This window comes from Propithecus coquereli, unplaced genomic scaffold (genome assembly GCF_000956105.1).
Source record: "Propithecus coquereli isolate 6110/MARCELLA unplaced genomic scaffold, Pcoq_1.0 Scaffold347, whole genome shotgun sequence".
Classification (NCBI taxonomy): Eukaryota; Metazoa; Chordata; class Mammalia; order Primates; family Indriidae; genus Propithecus; species Propithecus coquereli.
In genome coordinates, this window is record NW_012149141.1 from 914,080 (window position 1) to 932,805 (window position 18,726).

Below are 18,726 nucleotides of genomic sequence, written 5' to 3' on the forward strand. Positions count from 1 at the left end.
ATTGTGCTGCTATAAACATTCGGGTGCAGGTGTCTTTCTTATACAGTATCATTTGTTCTTTTGGGTAGATGCCCAGTAATGGGATTGCTGGATTGAATGGTACTTCTACTTGTATCTCTTTAAGGTATCTCCATATTGCTTTCCCTCATTTCTTAAAATATAAGTTGCTCTCAATTTCTAGGAAAATTTCTTCCTAGAATATAAGTTCTATGGAGAAAAAAGACTCACTTCTCTTCCACAGCTGCATCCACAGTGCCTAATACATGGTTGACACAATAAATATTCGTTCAAGAACAAACAAATATACATTTCAACTCACATAACATAGAAAGGATCTATTGTATAAGCATCTGGGAGAACTTTAAGAAGGAGATAAAACAACAACAATTACTAGCTGAAGTACCTTAGTGCTTGCTCTTAAAAGAGCACAGAAAATTGGAAAATTGAAATCAGGAGACTGCCTCTGTCTTGTACTCTCAAACTCTGCTACAGCTATCTGGACAAGGCTGAGTAGCAGATGGATCTATTTGTTATTTTTGGTGAGAAACAGCTGTTCTCCAAGGTTGTAGGCAAAGAATGCACATACATGTCCTTTTAGTGTTCAAATCTACACTGTCTGTTATGGTAGCCATTAGCCCCATGTGTCTCTTGAGCACCTAAAATGTGACTAGTCTGAAATGAGATATGCTGGAGGTATACAATTACAAACCAGATTTGTGAAGATTAGGACCAAAAAAACAACATAAAATATTCCACTGATAATTTTTTTATATTGATTACATGTTGAAATGATGGTGTTTTGGATATATGGCGGTAAATAAAATGTATTATTAAAGTCAATTTCACCCATTTCTTTCCACTTTTCTTAATGTGACTATTAGAAAATTTTAAAATGCTTATTTGGCTCACATGACATTTCTGGTGGACAATGGCAAGCCAGACCAATAATGAAAGAGTCTGTATGCCACCAGATGGGGTGTTCACTGAAAGGCAGATGGCAGGACCTGATCCCTAATTTCTCAATCTACAAGTAGAGAAATTGGCTAGATTCTCTGTCATGTAACAATGTACAATCTCCCTTAAAGACTCACAACAGCACTGGGAGATAAATATGATTAGCTTTGATCTATAGATAGGGAAACTGAGGCACAGGAAGAAGAAAGCACCTCTGCAAAGTTGAAAAGCCAGTAAGTGGGAGGGCAAAACAGTGAAGCAAAGTCAGCTTGACTTCAAAGTCATGTACTTCCCCTTGCTGTACCCCAGGCACCACAGGGAGCTCTCCCCATCTTCCGGCAGCCTTAAAGAAGGATGCTGAACATCTTGCCTGACTCATCCTGCAATGGCTACAGCTGAGAGAACTAGGAGAAATGGTCACTAAAAACTCAGAAGCATTACCATGGCATGATGTCCCATATGCTGCCATCTCATTTAAAAAAATAAAGTTTTCCTAATTGGACGTTTTGCTTTTGCAGTTATCATCTCCTTTATTAGTTAACATGGATCATGACTTCCTTTTTGTACCATCAAATGTGCACTCATGGTGTCACTGTTAAAGGCCTCCATCCACGCCCATCACAAATTACTGAACCATGTTTCACTGCTGCACATTTCTGTATTTTCAAACAAAGCTATGATGAAAACCCCGACATGCTCATTCTATGAGAATTCCTGATGATATGCCTTGAGAGATGCCAAAAAAAGGAAGGAGTTGTTTACTGTTCTAACAAGGTTTCTGACACTTAGGCAGAGGGCCTCCAGTGATTGAACCTGGCGGAGTCGAGGACACAGGGGTGCCTGTGAATCCCACCCAGGAATGGTCAGGCAAGGCCTCCAGTGTGTCAAGAAAGGGAGGCTTTCCTCCACTCACAGGCCATCACCCTGAGGACTGTCCTGTGATTCCGTATCTCCTCCCAGGCCAGCAGGACTGAAGACTCATAGGTACCAAGTCCTGAAGGCAGACACCCTCACCTGACCCTACTGCCACTCCTGCACACATGCCCCAGGCCATCTGAACTTCTTTTCTTTTGCAATTCAAAGTTCTCTCCTGCATCTGTCCCCGTCAGTATAACCCATGACAAAAAAAATTTAACTAGTGGGAAACTGCTACCTGTGAATTCACTGATTTGGGCAAGCATATTTCACCCATTATGAATTAGCTTACTTAGTCTCTTAGCAGCCTCAAGAGCTTCATTCGCAGTGTCTGCTACAAAGAATCTTTGAACTCTCACTCCATTGTCAGACATCAGTTTCTTGCTCTGGTATTCTTGCAGGTTCAGCCATCTTCTGGAGGTTAATTGAACTGCCTAGAGAAATTGAGGGAGAGAGGTAAGAACACTGACTAATAGCAAGAAAAATAACAGTCAGTCAACGTGGCCAGTCCTACAGGTACTGTCAACTGACAATCAGCAACACAAAGATTACAGAAGCAAAAGAAAAAGAAATCTATGTAAATTCTTCATACTTAATTATTTTTTAATCACAAATGTTAAGTTAAATGACAACTCTAGACACCCACAAATAAATGCATGTTTATAAAACCAGTGAAAACTGAATAAGGTCTATAGTCTAGTTAATGGTAATATACCAATGTCAATTTCCTGGTTTTGCTATTGTACCACAACTATTAATACATGAGATGTCAACATTAGGAGAAGCTGGATAAAGGGTACATGGGAATGTTACACTATTTTTGCAACTTCCTCTGAGTCTGTAAATATTTCAAAATAAAAAGTGATTTTAAAAACTGTTAAGGACTATATTATACAGCATATGCCTTCCTAACTCCAACCCCAAATAAATAAAGAGCATAACATTATTTTAACAACTGTATACACGCCATTAATCACTGTAAGGTTTTCAGGAACAACTTTTTCAACGCTCTGAAGTCACTGGGCCACAGACTAATTCACTTCTTTATTGTAGTTTTTAATGGAGTCTAGGTATAGTCATTATGTGTTTAATGAGATTATCTTTTTCATGCACCAAGGTTTAGTGCAGTAACCTGAAAGATTTACCATTAATTTAACTAGTTTCTAAGCTGAAATTTGTGTATTAAAGTAACTTTGCTTAAGTTTCAAGCAGAAGTAGTTTTCCAATATACACTATCAATTAGTTTTCATCTCTGTTGAAAGGAAATAGTCAAAGGGCACAATGACATGAACAAATAAATCACTTCTTTTCATTTCTTCCAATACTATCAACAGCATTCTTTATCAAACCCATAAGCCCCGTTTTAAAGGAAAAAAAAACTGGGAAATAATGAATACATTTAGTATACGCTCCTTCGCATCCGTGAGTCGTAATGGAAGGGAACCACTACTTGCAAGACATGGGATGATGCTATCATTATGGAAACAAACCAAAAAAATCAGTCACACAACTGGGTCACAAGATAGGTGGAATGTAGAAGATCACCTGATACAACCCCAGAAGCTTCTGTCAATAGCTTTGGTGGATGTCCAAGGGTCACAGAGACCATAAAGGTGAGGTCCACAGGGCTTCATCACACGGAGCCATCGGCTTTCAGGGCCTCTACTGTGTCCTTAAGATGTCATTTTCTTCTGGAATCTCTGAACTGTGATTCACTCATGGAGCTCTTTTGAACAAGGGAGATTCCAAAGAAGCTCTAGGACCTCACCACTAGACTGGGTTCTACTCAAGGGCAGAGAGTGTGTCTTAAACTTGTTTGTATCTTTATGAAGCATGTGACAGTGCTTGGCAAATGGAAGACACACAAAAAAATACCAGTTAGATGGCCAAATGAATAAATCTTGCCTTTTGTCTCCCGATAGAGACAATTTTTCATTCCCAGAAACTGACCACCTCTAAAAATAGAAAAATACAAGGTAGGCCTTAAGATCTGAAATAAATATAATTTATACACACTTGTAAAAAATTTAAATTTCAACGTGATCAAGCCTAAAGATAGCTCTCTGTATCATCCTAACAAGTACTGGTAATGATGTTTTTATTATTGAAATTGGCTGTACTTCTTCTTTAGAAATAAATAATACTGGGGTAAAAATAAATTGCCAAACGAGAAATGTTCACATCACTTACAGTACATTGTTTGTTAATCTTACTTCTGACATTTTAAGTCTTGATGAAACATTAGTAATTTGAAAAACACAAAATTTCATAGATGAACATACTCGTAGGTTTAACAGTTTTAATAGTGTGTCATATAACATACCAAGAAGACACAAGTTCAAGGCATTTAGTAAAAGCCCCCTAACGAAAGAAAACATTAAATGTTAGCTATGGGCTATTATCTAGGACCACTTTTAAAAGGCAAATGGGAAGGATCAATAGATTATGTCTGTGTTGACATACCAATTTAAAGCCATTAACCAAAGAAGAAAAAATAGAGTTTGAAAAAGAGCATTTAAGGGAGACTAAAAACAGCCACAGTGTGGCTGTGGTCAATTCCTTTTCATCAGAACACTCGTCGTATTAATTTTAGATATGTTAATGCAATCTGCCGCAAACTAATTGCAATTGATCCAGAGACCAGCTTCACAGACATATAATATATATTGACTGTTTCTACATTGACTCAAATGAAAGCCAGCTTCAAGTCTGTTGCTCTTAAATTGAAAACCAGGACAGTGAGCACGGTTCCAAAACCACTGCTGATACCCAAGCCATCGCTCCACAAAGTCATCATCTTACAGTCATCTCTTTTTGTCAGTCCCAAACTTAGAAGCGTAGGGTCCCTGACTGGATCTAAAACTTCAAGACAACTCCACTTATTAAGAATTTGTGATAAGTTCAGAGAAAAACAACTAAGTTTACTTTTGCATTTTCAGAGGGGAAAAAAAGGTGAGGAGAAATTTGCTATGCAAATGGATGTTATAAAGTATGCTGGAAATGCAATATAAACTGATGACTAATAATAACAATAATAGTTTAATCTACTATTAATTGAGCATTTACCATGTGCTAGACATTATAGTAACATTAAATATTTATATTATCTAACAGTTAAAACAGTCACGAAAAATCAAGTATTAATATCTCTTTCTGTAGCAGTCATTAGTGCAAATCAACAAATATTCCCAGTCTTCCTCCTTCCAGGCACTGCTTTACCTTAGCAAAAGTTAGATGACGACATGTCTGTAGGAGATAGAGGAAAAACCGACGTTTTTTCTCAGTCAACACAGAACACTTCACCTTTGGGCACCAAAACGTGTATGATAGTTTTTCCCCAAATGCTAACCAAGCAATTCTCCAGCAGACACCAACTGGGTGTCTTATAATTCAATTCAATTCTGATACTATCTACTACCTGGAGTTAGTGTCAGATCTCACAGATTACAGGCTCAGCCCCACATGACTATACCCACCTCACATCCTAGTCGCAAGCCCCAGGTTATTTTACCTATGCTATGACCAGCCAGCTATAAATTGAGGGTTCCCAAGATCCCCTTCTCAGGTTTGATTAATTTTATAGGATGGCTAACAGAGTTCAGGAAAATACTTACATTTACCAGTTCTTTATAACAGATATTACAAAAGACACAGATGAATAGCCAGATAGAAAAGATGTATAGAGCAAGGTGTATGGGAAGGGGCGTGGAGCTTCCATGCCCTCTCTCGGTCTGCCACCCTCCAGATACTTCCATCTACACAGAAATCCAGAAGTTCTCCAAACACAGTCCTTTTGGGGTTTCATGGAGGCTTCTTTACATAGGCTCAACTGATTACCTCATTAGCCATTGGCGATCCACTCAACCTTCAGCCCCCCTCTTCTCCTCAGAGATTGGAAGGGTGGGGCTGAAAGTACCAACCCTCTAATCACACCTTGGTCTTTCTCGTGACCAGGACCCTGCATCCTGAAGCTACCTAGGGGACCCCAACCACTAGTCATTTCATTAGCATACAGAGAGCCTCTTATCACTCCAGAGATTCCAAGGGTCTTAGGAACTGTGTGCCTGGAACCTGGGGTAGAGACCAAATATGTATTTTTTTTTTCATATCACAGTATCATACCATGTGACTAGTTCTGGTCAATAAGTTGTGGGTACATATGGTATGTGACACATTGAGGCCAACACTGAATTGCCATCCCTCCCACCCCATCCAAGTTCTCTCCCTTGAGGTAGGGGGTGAAAACATCCAAGATGGCAGCTGATCTATCAGCCAGGGACCAGGGTAAGGATAGACATATCCCAGGTGGCTCACAATGAATGTGTAGTAAAAAATAAACCTTTGTGGATTTTTAGCCACTGAGATTCTGGGGATTATTTGTTACTATTGTACAACCTAGCCTATCCTCATAAAAGCATCTTACTAATTAGGAATCTCAGGCTGAAGGTTATATCACTTGCCCAAGATCACAGGCTACTGTAAAACAGCAAAGCTCCTCTGATCAACCATGCTGATCAAGTGGCTAACATTGTTGGTTCCCCATGTCTGTATTCTGGCCCCACATGACCAGAGGCCACGTGGTGATACAGACTGAGATAGAGATGAGTAAAATCGTGTCCCTGTCTGTACAAGGCCAAAAGTCTACCAGGAATAGGACTTTCATGAAATATTGACATAGCACATATAAGATAAAATATAACTACTCCAGGCTTTGGGAAGGAGAAAGGTGGAGATGTGAGTAGGTGTTATTCTAAGATACTAGAATGATAGAAGTTTATTTCAATTACTAGGAAGAACTATTCTGTTAAGACCCTAAAATGATGTCTTCCCCGCAAAAGTCAGGAACCTCTCAGGAAATCCATGAACTCTGGAATATAAGTAATGGAACAGAGTTTAAGGATCATCTGACCCAGCGCCTTTCAATTCTTTCTGCCACTTACTTGCCCTCAGATCCATTCCCCGTGCTCCTTTGCCCACTGGCTTCTGCCTAAAACTGGGACTCTCTTCAGAGACTAGACAGCGGGGTGGGGAGATACCAGGCTTTGCTGTCCTCTTCTCGAGTGGGGCAGCATTTCCTCTGAAACTCAGGTCCCTCCAGAGAGCCCTTTCTTCCGCAATTCCAGCTCCCACCATCTCCCCCACCATGACACTGCTCCCACCGCTGGCCCTGAACTCTGATAAAACCACCACCTTCCTCTCCTAGGACTCACAGAAGATTCTGCTGTTGTCAGCCTCGGTGTGGCCTCCCCAGCCTGTATGTCTTCCATTCATTCCAACAACTTTTGTAAGTAATTTTCTTCCCCGTGTTAAATTCTGTTATATGACCTTATGGAAGCTCCATCTTCCCGACTGGACCTGATTGACACAGTGCTTCGCAGTCTGAAGGTGAAGGGAGTGACGATGATCCACCTATAACGGGGACTTTGGGAACCTATGCTGGAGAAGCATCCCACTCATGTCATTCATATACTGGGGTTCCGAGATATAGAAGGACCACGGGGGTCCAGCCTCCTCGTTTTACAGTCAGGAAACTTGTAGCCTAAAGAGAGAAGTGATTTGCCCAGAGATCATATAGAGAGCCAGAGGCACGATGAAAACTGGCCTAATTCCTATTTTCTTTCCTTCCTTCATATGGATTTTGGCGAAGGGACCATCTTCGGAACAGCATCAGGCTCTCAAACCGGCGGGGTAGGCAAGCACCTAGGTTTCATTCCTTTCGGACTTGTACAGTAAGTATCCTTACCATCGTTCCCTTCCCTTCCGTGTTTCTCTGACAGAGCAAGCATTTAGAAGCTTGCAAGGGAAGGGGGAAAAAACACAACTTAAAAGCAACACAGCACATAAAGATTTAAGAGCCTATGGGAAAAAGGAAGCAGAGGCAGAAGAAAAAGAATAAAAAATGAAGGGAAGGACAGAGGGAACCCAGAGATAACAAGACAATGATGACTAAGTGGGCAAAAACTTACAAGAAAACTCAAAGCACAAAATTAGACAGCAACACAGAAAAAAATGACACAACTGAGAAATCATCCTTCGTCCCATGGTTTTAAAATTAGAGGTGTAGAGACTACTAAAATAGCACCACAGGGGGTAGAAATCAATAAAGAGAGTGTCAAAAGAAATGTCACAGAGCTGGGCACCCCCAAAAGGGAAAACCTGTGAGCCACATCTACCCACTGGCTCTGCACTTGCTCCGCCTTTCCTCAGCCTGACTTTGCACAGAACTGCCTCACCCAGGAATGCAGGATAAAGGAGTATTAGAAAGAGCCCAAGACTTAACTACTAGTAATTAGGAAAACAGAAATTCAAACAAACATAAGTCATTTTGCCAGCAGGAATGAAGATGTCATTGAATGGAGGAAAAAAAATTGAAGTTTGATACTGTCATTGTTGAAGGTATGGTGATAAACATGTTCTCATATACTACCTATGGAAATAAAACACTGGTGCAAACACCTGCAAGAACAATTGACAGTGTTTATGAAAACCAAAGCACCCATATCCTCTGACCTGGAAAGTCCACTTCTTGAGTATCTATCTTAGCAAACATGTACCAGAGACATACAAGGATCTTCCGGGTAGTGCTGTACGTAACAAAGGGTAAAGCTGCAAATGATCCAAATGCCCATCACATAGGAGACTGGCTACATAAACAAGCTATATGAAGCATTTAAAATATCTGTGGCAATACGGTATTACCCAGTATGCCTGTGGTCCCCTACAACTCTCGATTCTTTTGTAGCTAGTGTGCCAAAACGTCTAGGAGACCTTTTTGTTGGCTACAAAGCCTTGGAAGCCACAGTGGAGATGGTGGAGTCACAGGTGGAAGTAGCCCAGATTACCGAGTTACTAGTAGGGACAGCTGCCCTGAGTAACCTGACCCACATTTGCATGAGTGAGAAATAAACCTTTAATGTGTTCATCACTGAGACCTTGGGAATAACTCATCATAGTGGTATTGACTAGTCTAGTCCATTAAGTCTAAACATTCTAGCACTAATTATACTACAAGGGACATTACCAACAAATTGCAGAATATACAAAGTAGAATAACATTCATATTTTAGACACACATGTCCACAGATGAAGCAACATTCTATATCTTTTAAGGATAGATATTTGCATGAGTAAATGAATAGAAGAAGGTCCAGATCATGTTCACCAAGCTATAATATTCCCAGCAAAGTTGGGGAGGGCAGACCAAGAATCTTTCAACTAATCTACAGGGGAATTTTTTATTTTAAAGAATAAATTCATTTATTATTTGTGCAATGAAAATCAATCTACTAAAAACCAACATTGATGGGAAATAATCAAATCTAGGTTTTAACACAACTGTGTAGTCTTAAGTCCCTAGTAACTCGTCTGAAAAAAGAGTTTGAACCCTTACTTAAATGTGGCAGGGTTCTTCAAATGCAGTATGAAATCGAGACGGGGAACAAAAGCTGTGTTTTCTGTTACACAGAACTACCACCTCTAATATAAACTCCTGCTGTTAGATATGAAGAGGCTCTTAAACCTCATTTCGAGCTCTCAACGGCAATGACGACAGTGGAATACAAACAAGGAATTAGCTGTAAACTCAGAGGAAAATATATTTCCCTCTCATTACAGGCATGGAACGAAGGCAGATGCTCAGTGGGTTGTGGCAACCCGAAAGTTAGTATGTGTTTGTTATATTTTAGTTTTGCCAGTGTTGTTCCGTATGCAAATTAGCACCCATAAATCTACCTTAGTCACGTTACCTAGGAAATATGAGGCTTCAAATAAACGTGTTGGTACAAATGAAAAGACAGATATAACTCAATGTGTCTCCATATGAGTGTCATAAAATAAAAGGCCTGCTTGCTTAAAAAGGCTCTGATGAGGAAGCCACTTTAACTGGGCTGTCCTACAAAAGACATTAAGTGGAATCCTGTGTGTAAGAGGAAATAATAGTAATAATAATAATGACAACATATTGCTGTTTAGGCTTTAATGTGATGATGCCAGCAAGTCAACTTCTCTTTCAGCAAGAAAATATGCTAAAGCCACCTGCTGCTTTTCTCGAAAAAAAGAAAAGAAAATATGCTAAAGAAATAGATAAGAAAAACAGCCATTATGATTAGAAGACTAAGCCTACGGAAAGGGAAAAATAATAATGCAGATGTAGAAGGAAGAGTAGGAACATATGACACATATTTTACTCCGTATTCAGGCTAAAGTGCAAGGTCTTCGTTTGGAGTCACCTTTGAAAATACACCATTGCTTTTGTCTAGAACTACAACGCTCCTGACCATTCTCCATTTAGGTCATCCCTGCTTTGCATGCTGTAAGGAAATTAATCAACCAATTAATTAGCCCCCTGTGGCTGAGTTCTTAAACTCTAGTAGGGGTACAAAGAGATACTACCAACCCTATGGATGGCAGAAATGACAGCTAAAATGAGTTTCCTCATTTATAAAATAGAGGCTACTAATAAGCCCATCTCACAGGTTGTTGTGAGGATTAAATGAGTTAATACTGCAAATTGGTTGGAACGGTACTGATGATAAGCACTCAAAAAATGTTAGCTATTATTATTTAATGCATAAATATAAAGGGGTAGGAACATTGTAACAAGTAGACACTCAGCAATCACTAGGATAAAAATAGTAGGTGATTGTATAAATGATTTTTTTAAAACAGGGTCCAAGGTGCCCTGCTCCTCATTTTAAATGCATTTAGGGAGGTATTTTTAAACTCCAATCACGGAATCTCTATACTTGAATCACTCAAGAATCAGAGAAAGAGAATAGTAATTTCCAACAGGAAGAATCAGAAAAATCTCACATTCAGTAAGCATCTAAAAATGTACTTCTTGTGCTAAGTAAATTTACTTTTCATTTCATTTGAGGTACACTATCCCCATCCCACAGGTAAAGAAGTTTGCATGTAAGAGAGGTTAAGTAACTTGACTAAGACCAAATTTGAACCCAGTTCCCTGCTTGAAAAACCCATGAGCTTTCTATTATTACAAGTGCCATTTTTTTTTCTTTTTAGTCAGTCTGTAAATCCTGTGTCAATTAAAAAAAAAAAAAATACTTGGAACCATCACATACAAAAACTATATTACCATTCCTGACCTAAAAATACTGTTTTCCACTTTAAAGTTTGAAAACTGAGGCAGCTGACAAATTGGAACAATAATAATGATGATAGGTACCCAAAAAGACAATGTTGATGGGATGTGAAATGTAATTAGAATAGACAGCTAGGAAGAAAAGTGCTTTAAAGTTTCCTGATCAAGAGAAACAATACTTGAGCTCTTCTTCACAAGAAACCAGACCAGCATCAGACCAGCAGCCCGAGGCCATTTCTGCTCCATTCATAATGCATCTCTGCTAGCACCACGCCTCTGTGTGAGGCCCACAGCAGTAAGGCAAGCAGCTTCTGTTTAAAAAATAACAATAAAATCATCTATGCTACCAGAAAAGAATTGAAAGTTGAGCTTTCAGACTGTTCAAAAACTGGACCATAGCAAGTTCCTATTTTAGAATTCATTCTTCTTGGGGTGCCCTGACAAAGTCTTATGTTTTCAAACCAAATCAAATACTAGTGAACATTTCGGAGTGCCATGAAGCTCCAGAACATGTACTATCCACTTAATGACATTACCTCATTTGATTCTCCCAATAAAGGAAGACATCAGCAGAAGCCCATTTTACAGATGAGCAAATTAAAGCTCAGAGTAGCTAAGTGCCTGCTCAGAATGACAGAACTGGTTAGAGGCAAAGCCATTATTTCAAATCCAGCTATGTCTGCTTGCAGACCCTGTGCGCTTTAATGAGACAGTGACAGTGAATCATCTCCCAGTGGGCAAAAGTGGGTCCTGAGCTGTGAAGTCAACCACGGCAGGAAGAAAAGCAGGAGGCAGTGGTGCATGGATTTAACTGCAGGAAGGTGCAGAGCTGTACAGAATATGAGTTTCAGGGGGAAACTCTCAGATGGGAAGCTCTGAGTGAAAGAGAAGGTGCTGGATGGGTTTCACTAAGTCAAAGGAATTAAGATTCTCAAAGATACTGCCTCATTCTTTTTATCCTAGGTTCAGCAGAAAAGCAGCATATTTTTTAAGGAGCAAAGAAATGTGAAACTCTTTGTAGTAAGGACGAATGCCCAAAGGAGAGTTCGCTCCATAACTTCATAATGCTGCTCTGCCAGTAGCAAGAAAGGAAGGGAGGGAAAAATACAACCTTGATAAACATTAGCATATTAGCACACCAGTAGAAACAAACGTATAAAAGGCTCTAACAATACTGAGCATCATCCTTTCAGAATGCCTGTCCATCCCCTGCTGGAGAGTATGCCAGCTCCATCATGCTGCAGAAGAAAATCACCTTAATTATACATTGTGAACAGAAGTGGGCAAGATTTTCTTACAGATAAAGCAAACAAATTAAGGTAGTATAAACACATACTGGCATTGAATTCCTACCAAGGAAACTGGCAGAATCTATATTTTGTTCATTCATTTAACAGTTTTCCACCGCATCTACAATGTCATCCAAGATCTATCAGTCAACTGCACAGGCAAGTTCTTTGTGGTCATCAAGCTTTTGTCCTAGCGGGGAAGGCAGGGAAGAAAGACATGAACACGTAGATGTAGAGTGTAATGACAGACAGTGGGAAGTGCTATGAAGGAAATAAAAGATACATAATGAATGATGCAGGTCAACTTTAGACTGAATGGTCACCTCTGAGGAAATGACATCTGTGCAGAGACCTGAAGATAGAAAGGAGGTACACCTGTGAAGAAATGGGGTCGAAGCGCAGCAGGCTGAGAGGCCAGCATGTTCCAAGGTTCAGAGGCAGGAAAGGGGTTGGTTTGTGCAGGAACGAGGCAAGTCTGGTGAGAGATGAGCGTGGAAAGGGACCCAAGGACCAGATCATGCAGGTGCTTGTAGCTACAGTCTGGACTTTAGACTTTATTCACCTCAAGTTTTAAGCAGGAAAGTGATAAAATCAAATTCAGATTTTAGAAAAGTCACTCTGTCTTCTGTTTAGAGAATGAAACCAGTTAGGAGACAGCTGTGTTAAACCAGATTAGGGTCAGCAAACTTTTTCTATAAAGGGCCAGATACTATTTTAGGCTTTGAGGGCCAGGTAGTCTCTGTTGCAACTATTTAACTCTGCCTTTGTAGCACAAAGTAGCCATAGATAATACATAAATGAGTGGGCATGGCTGTGTTCCAATAAAGCTTTATTTAAACAAACAGGATTTGGCTAGCAGGCCAGAGTGCTGATTCCTCAACTAGACCACAGAGAAGGGCAGTGGAGGTGGAACAGAGAGAAATGAGGGGATTCTGCATACAGTTTGGGGATGAAGCAAAGTTTAATTGTGGATTAGAAGTGGGTTTAAGGGAAAAAGAAATCTAGTAGTATATAACAGACACACACTTTACAATGATAATTCATATGAATGTGGTGAACTTTATGTATTTGCTAGTCATAAGAAAAACCATTTTTTGAAGTTTGTTTAAATTTTTTTAAAGGAGAGACACAGCCTCTGTTCTTCTCCCTGCACTCCCCCTCCAAAAAAAAAAAGCATTTCTTTAAAAACAACCTTGTCCTTGGATTTTTTGTCCAAACTGGCTTGCTATGGTTTGAATGCCTCCTCTAAAACTCATGTTGAAACTTACCCCGAATATGGCAGTACTGAGAGGCAGGATCTTTAAGAGGTGACTGGATCATGAGGTCTCTGCCCTCATTACTGGATTAATGGATTAATGGGCTATCATGGGAGGAGAACAGGTGGCTTTGTAAGAAGAGGAAGAGAGACTTGGGCCAGCACACTCAGCCCCCTCACCATGTGATGCCCTGCATCAACTTAGGACTCTGCAGGGAGTCTCCACCAGCAAGAAGGCCCTCGCCAGATGCAGCCCCTGGACCCTGGACTTTTCAGCCACCATAACTGTAAGAAATAAATTCCTTTTCTTTATAAATTACCCAGTTTCAGGTATTCTATTATGAGCAAAAGGAAACAGACTAAGACATGGCCTTTGTGTTACATTTAATTATTGACATTCCCATACATCATTCCACCACATCAGAGCTGCTGGATCTTTGATCCTATAACCTTCTTCCATTATTTAATATGAATCCCAGCAGGCAACAGACAAACTACCCTGCAGTAACCCCATCCTGCTGCAGTGGCCTGTCTGAGCTTTTCTTCAAGAAGAAAATACAAGGCCTCCCTTGATTAAAGAGACACTAGGTAGAAATAACAAAAAGAAATAACAAAAAAGACACTAGGTAGAAATAAAAACTAAGGATTAATAAGATATGGCATAGCCAGTGGGATACTATGAAATGGTTCAAATGAATGAACCAGTTCTTGAAATATACCAATGCATATATATTTCCAAAGCAAAACACCAAGAGAGAAAAGCAAAAAACAAACAAGTGGCAGAACAAGAGGAATACATAAGAGTATTTATGTACACTTAAATGGAAAAAAAATACTAAACAATCTTATGGACACATATACATTGATATGTTAAAACAGTCTGGAAGGTGACATGCCAAGTTTAGGACAATGACTATTGTTAGAGGGTCAGAGAGGGTTGTAGATTTTTGGATGAGGCACCAAGAGAATTCAATTTCATCAGTTATACTTTAAATCTTTTATTTGAAAACAATCTGAGCAAATATGAGAAAATAGCAACATTTGAAACTCCTTCACACTGGACTCACAGGTGACTGTGATATTAATCTCCACTTCTCTACTTTTCTAAATAAAAATAGTTACATATTTAATGTAATTAATAACTACATTTAATTTCATGAAGATGGATTTATTAATAAAAAGAGGGCAAGCTCTTAGTATTTTTCTAATTACTTTTAATAAGAGTAATAATTTTTCTAATTCCTTTTAAAAGATTAATAAGATCTGGAAGAAACCTGAAATCATGCCATGCCAACAGTTCATGTTATATATGAGTAACTGAGGCCTGCAGGTATCGACGACACTCCCTCAACAAGTCAGCCTCAAGTGTCCATCTACGGGCTTACGCACGGCCCTCGTGGCCTGCCAGGACCACCTCTCTGTAGAACAGGTGAGCTCATGCAAAAAAAGGAGGATGATATTTTTCATCCATGGACTGTCTAAAGGTTTGTGCCCAGTAGCTTGGTCTTATATCAGGTTCATGTGCATGAAAACTGACTTTACAGTCACTTCTGCCATAAATAACTCTAGAATTTACTTCCTGAAAATTAGGTCACTGTTCTAGCTCATTCAAAAATATACACATAATGTGTGTGTGTGTGTGTGTGTGTGTGTGTGTGTGTATGTTATTTCCACCACCACTCAAGTGAGTCTCTGTGGGGGCAAAAAGAGGTTTGGGTTGCAAGAATCACCTCCCGGTGAGGTACTCACTTGAAAAGAAGTCCAAAAATGTACAATAATATAATGGCCATGTGCTCGCTCTTTAAATCTTCAACAAGGAGGGAAAAAATCTTGTTCTGGGGACATTAATTGTTCGGTTAACCCCAGCCAATCATTCTACACACTTACACATGCCATCAGAGCAGATCATTAATTATACTTGGAGAAGGGAAAACACTAGATATTTTTCTTCAACCACGTTGTCCAAACACATCACCAGTATGAGAAGACCAACAGCACCGTTCTTCAGGATTGCCGCTTCGAATGAGATTGTCACACCAGGCGAGTAAAGCAGAGATATTAGTAAAACACAACACCCGACCTCCCAGGGTGGCTGGAAGGGGACAATCAGACAACATACGTGAAGGTGCTTTGAAGACCCCAAAGAACCGACATGCACGCTCAGCATCACATTGCCACGGGTCAAGTGTGTCACCTCAGTGCATCAGATGCGGCTCCTTCACAGGGCCCTGCCACCATCCTCCATCCCCTGCAATTCCCCATTTGTTAGCTCTCCTTAAATTATTCCCCAGAGTCCTTTCCAATAAATTCAGTTGAAAGCTTGCAAAGGGGCAGACTTTATTTCAATCAACCCACTCCTGCTCCTTCTAACAATCTAATAGTGCTTAATAGTTTAGGATACATTTGAGTTTAATGGGATTTACCTGATAGCAACAGACTTCTATCACTTCTTTATAGCGGCAGTTTTGAGCGACCTAGCTAACTCAACCTCATAGGTTCGCTCGTCACAGTGGCATGCCAACGAAATGACTTGGAGAGGAGTAAATGAGCAACCTTTGCTGGGGAAATTCCTGAAATCATCCCTCTGACATTTGGAATGTTCTCTGTGCAGAATAATAATTGGTGTCTGCAAGATCTGAGGTCCACTGTGTGTGTTTAGAAAGAGATTTCATTCTTGTTGATGAATAAAATACTACTGTTATAGAAAACCAGACCTTAGGTTTTTGGTTTTTGTTTTAAGAAAAAGGACAACATTGTAGGGAATGCCCCCTTTCCCACAATTCCATTGTCAAAAATCTCCATTTATAGCAGAAATTACGACCTTGAGCATTAAATTCCATTGCCTTCCCCAATATTCCACATAAAATGCCCTAGTTATGAAAGAAAGACATATATGCCAAATCTTTCAATCTGTGTTAGTCATCTCTTCTCTTGGAGTAGTTTGAGTTTTTTTAGCCAGAGAAGGAGAGAGGGAGAATCACCTAAATCTTACCTTTATCTGTAAGAATAACCCATAGAAGTTAAATTCAAGGCAAGCTTTCAGAAAACTAAATAACACGAAAAGGAAACTTCAAAATAATCCCTGAAAAAAATTTTACACAGTGCAGAATGCATGACATTCACTTTCCTCCAGGAAAACTTTTGAAATAAATACTGTCACTCATTTGAAAAGTCCACTGTGATGACAGAGAATTCAGAAAAGCACACACAGACAAAAGGACCCTTGCAAAATAGACACTTAATAGCTAAGCAGCGAAGAAAGCAATTTCCTAATTATTCTTGAGCCTCTTAAAATTAGGGGATTCAAACAATCTAAAAAATATCAGGAAAATTCAATCCTAATGATTCTTCTTTCAGGAACCTATAGTGAGATGCTCTATGACTTACTGTTTTAACAACTGGTCCAAACTTAAAAGCAAATACAGACTCTGAGGCAGAAAAGAGCAAAATATGCTGTATTGCTTGGTAATGTCATGAGCACAGTTCCAGGAGTTGATAACTGAGAAATGAGCTTATGTGGGTGAAGCTGAAGACAGTGGGGCATCTTTGCCCCACCACTTATTAGCAAATGCCCTTTTACCTTATTTACTCAGGTTAAATATCAACCACCATAGCCTTACAAGGTTGCTGGGAAAGTAAAATGAAAGATGTCTGTGAAATCTCTTTTCTACGTGGTCTGGGATCAAGAGGCAACCCCAGGAAGGCAAGAAATGCCACCACAGTGGGAATTCGGTTCCATTACCTTCCACCTGGCCAGATCCAGCCAGCATCCAGATGGCTATCCAATCCAAAGGGCAATGCCCTAAACAACCATCCCCTGTTGTCCTCACTCTCTTCTCTTAGTGACCTCCTCCTTCATCTCTAAAGGGAGATAGTGACCTCAAAATCGATATCTGCAGTTCTTGCTACCTTTGAGACATCAGACTTAAAAGCTACTCCTTTCCAGGGCAGAGGAAACACCCCAAGAAGTACTGCCACACTGATGGCTGGAAAAATGACCTGAGACTGAGATAAGCACCCCCACCCGCTGCCCTGCAAAAGCAATCTACAGAGCATGAAGTATTACCTACTCTACAGGGAAAGACATAGTGCTAGGCACAGTAGGGATAAGAAAGAAAGAATGTAAGATTGGACCAAGAAACCTAAACCAAATACTCATAGCAGCACTCGGGAAAAAAATAAATGGAGTGCCCCAGTAGACCAGAAATTTAGAGAAATCCCTGAGGAATGGTAGGCAGATAAGAACTAGATGACAGCCAAAAGAACACAGGACAGGACTGTACTGTCCTCTGTTATGTTTTAAACTTCAACGCTGGGCATCCAAGGAGCAGAGGAAGGGCCAAGGCAATCACCGAAATGACCAGTATTAGGTAGCAAAGGGTATGCTAGACAAAAACAGTAATTGTGAGGTATGTGGGCCCAGGCGGAAACAGTGCCCCAGGGAACTATTAATACCGAGGGAAAAGGCCAGGCACTGGCACACAACATGTGGCCACACACTGCCAACTCTCCCAGTCACTGATGGCAAGATGCTATCGAAGGCCTTCACCCCTACACTGTAAGGCACAATAGCACGATGGAGACCCACCAACATCATGAAAGACAAACAAATAGAACTAGCACCCGAGGAGGAAAATTTCAAGGAGGACACAGTACAAAACTGTTTTTTAAAAGTATAACACATCACAGAGATGTGAGACGATATTTTAGCCATCAAAAACATTTAACTAGAAATTTAAGATTTTAAATTTGTTTGTTTTTTTTTTGCAAAAAAAAAAAAGACAGAACAGATGGATTGAAAGTAGAGAGAATATAGCCAGAAAACAAATTAGTGAGGTAGAAATTGGAGATGGTCAACTATTTGGGAAATATATAGTTTTATTTTTCTTTACACACAGATTCTCGATACACGAGATCTTATTAAAGGTTCCGAGTTGTCCAACCATTTAAAAAAATCTATTTAACGATATTTACACAGTTATACACCAACCAATTTTTACTTGGCGTCCGCTTTAAATCCCATGGAATTAGTTTTTCCTTTGGGAAATGCCACAGACTGCAAAATAAGACAAGCACACAATTAACCGTTAACAACCATAGAGAAGGAAACAGGAGCTGTTTCATGTTTGTGTGAAAGAACTTTTGTTCATCTGGGTATTTCACATATATCTTCTTATTCGACCTGTACCACCTCTTTAGGATTCAGCGCAGTA

The 18,726-nt window shown here is 39.8% G+C and overlaps 1 protein-coding gene across 1 annotated transcript in view; it reads right to left on the reverse strand.

Moving 5' to 3' along the window:
- The window catches only part of SUCLG2 (succinate-CoA ligase, GDP-forming, beta subunit), a 280,046-nt gene that overhangs the window by 217,105 nt on the left and 44,215 nt on the right, over positions 1-18,726 (reverse strand). The window contains exon 2 of the mRNA XM_012651079.1: positions 2,162-2,303. Within this exon, the coding sequence (XP_012506533.1) occupies positions 2,162-2,303 (142 nt within the window). The remainder of the gene's footprint in view (positions 1-2,161; positions 2,304-18,726) is intronic.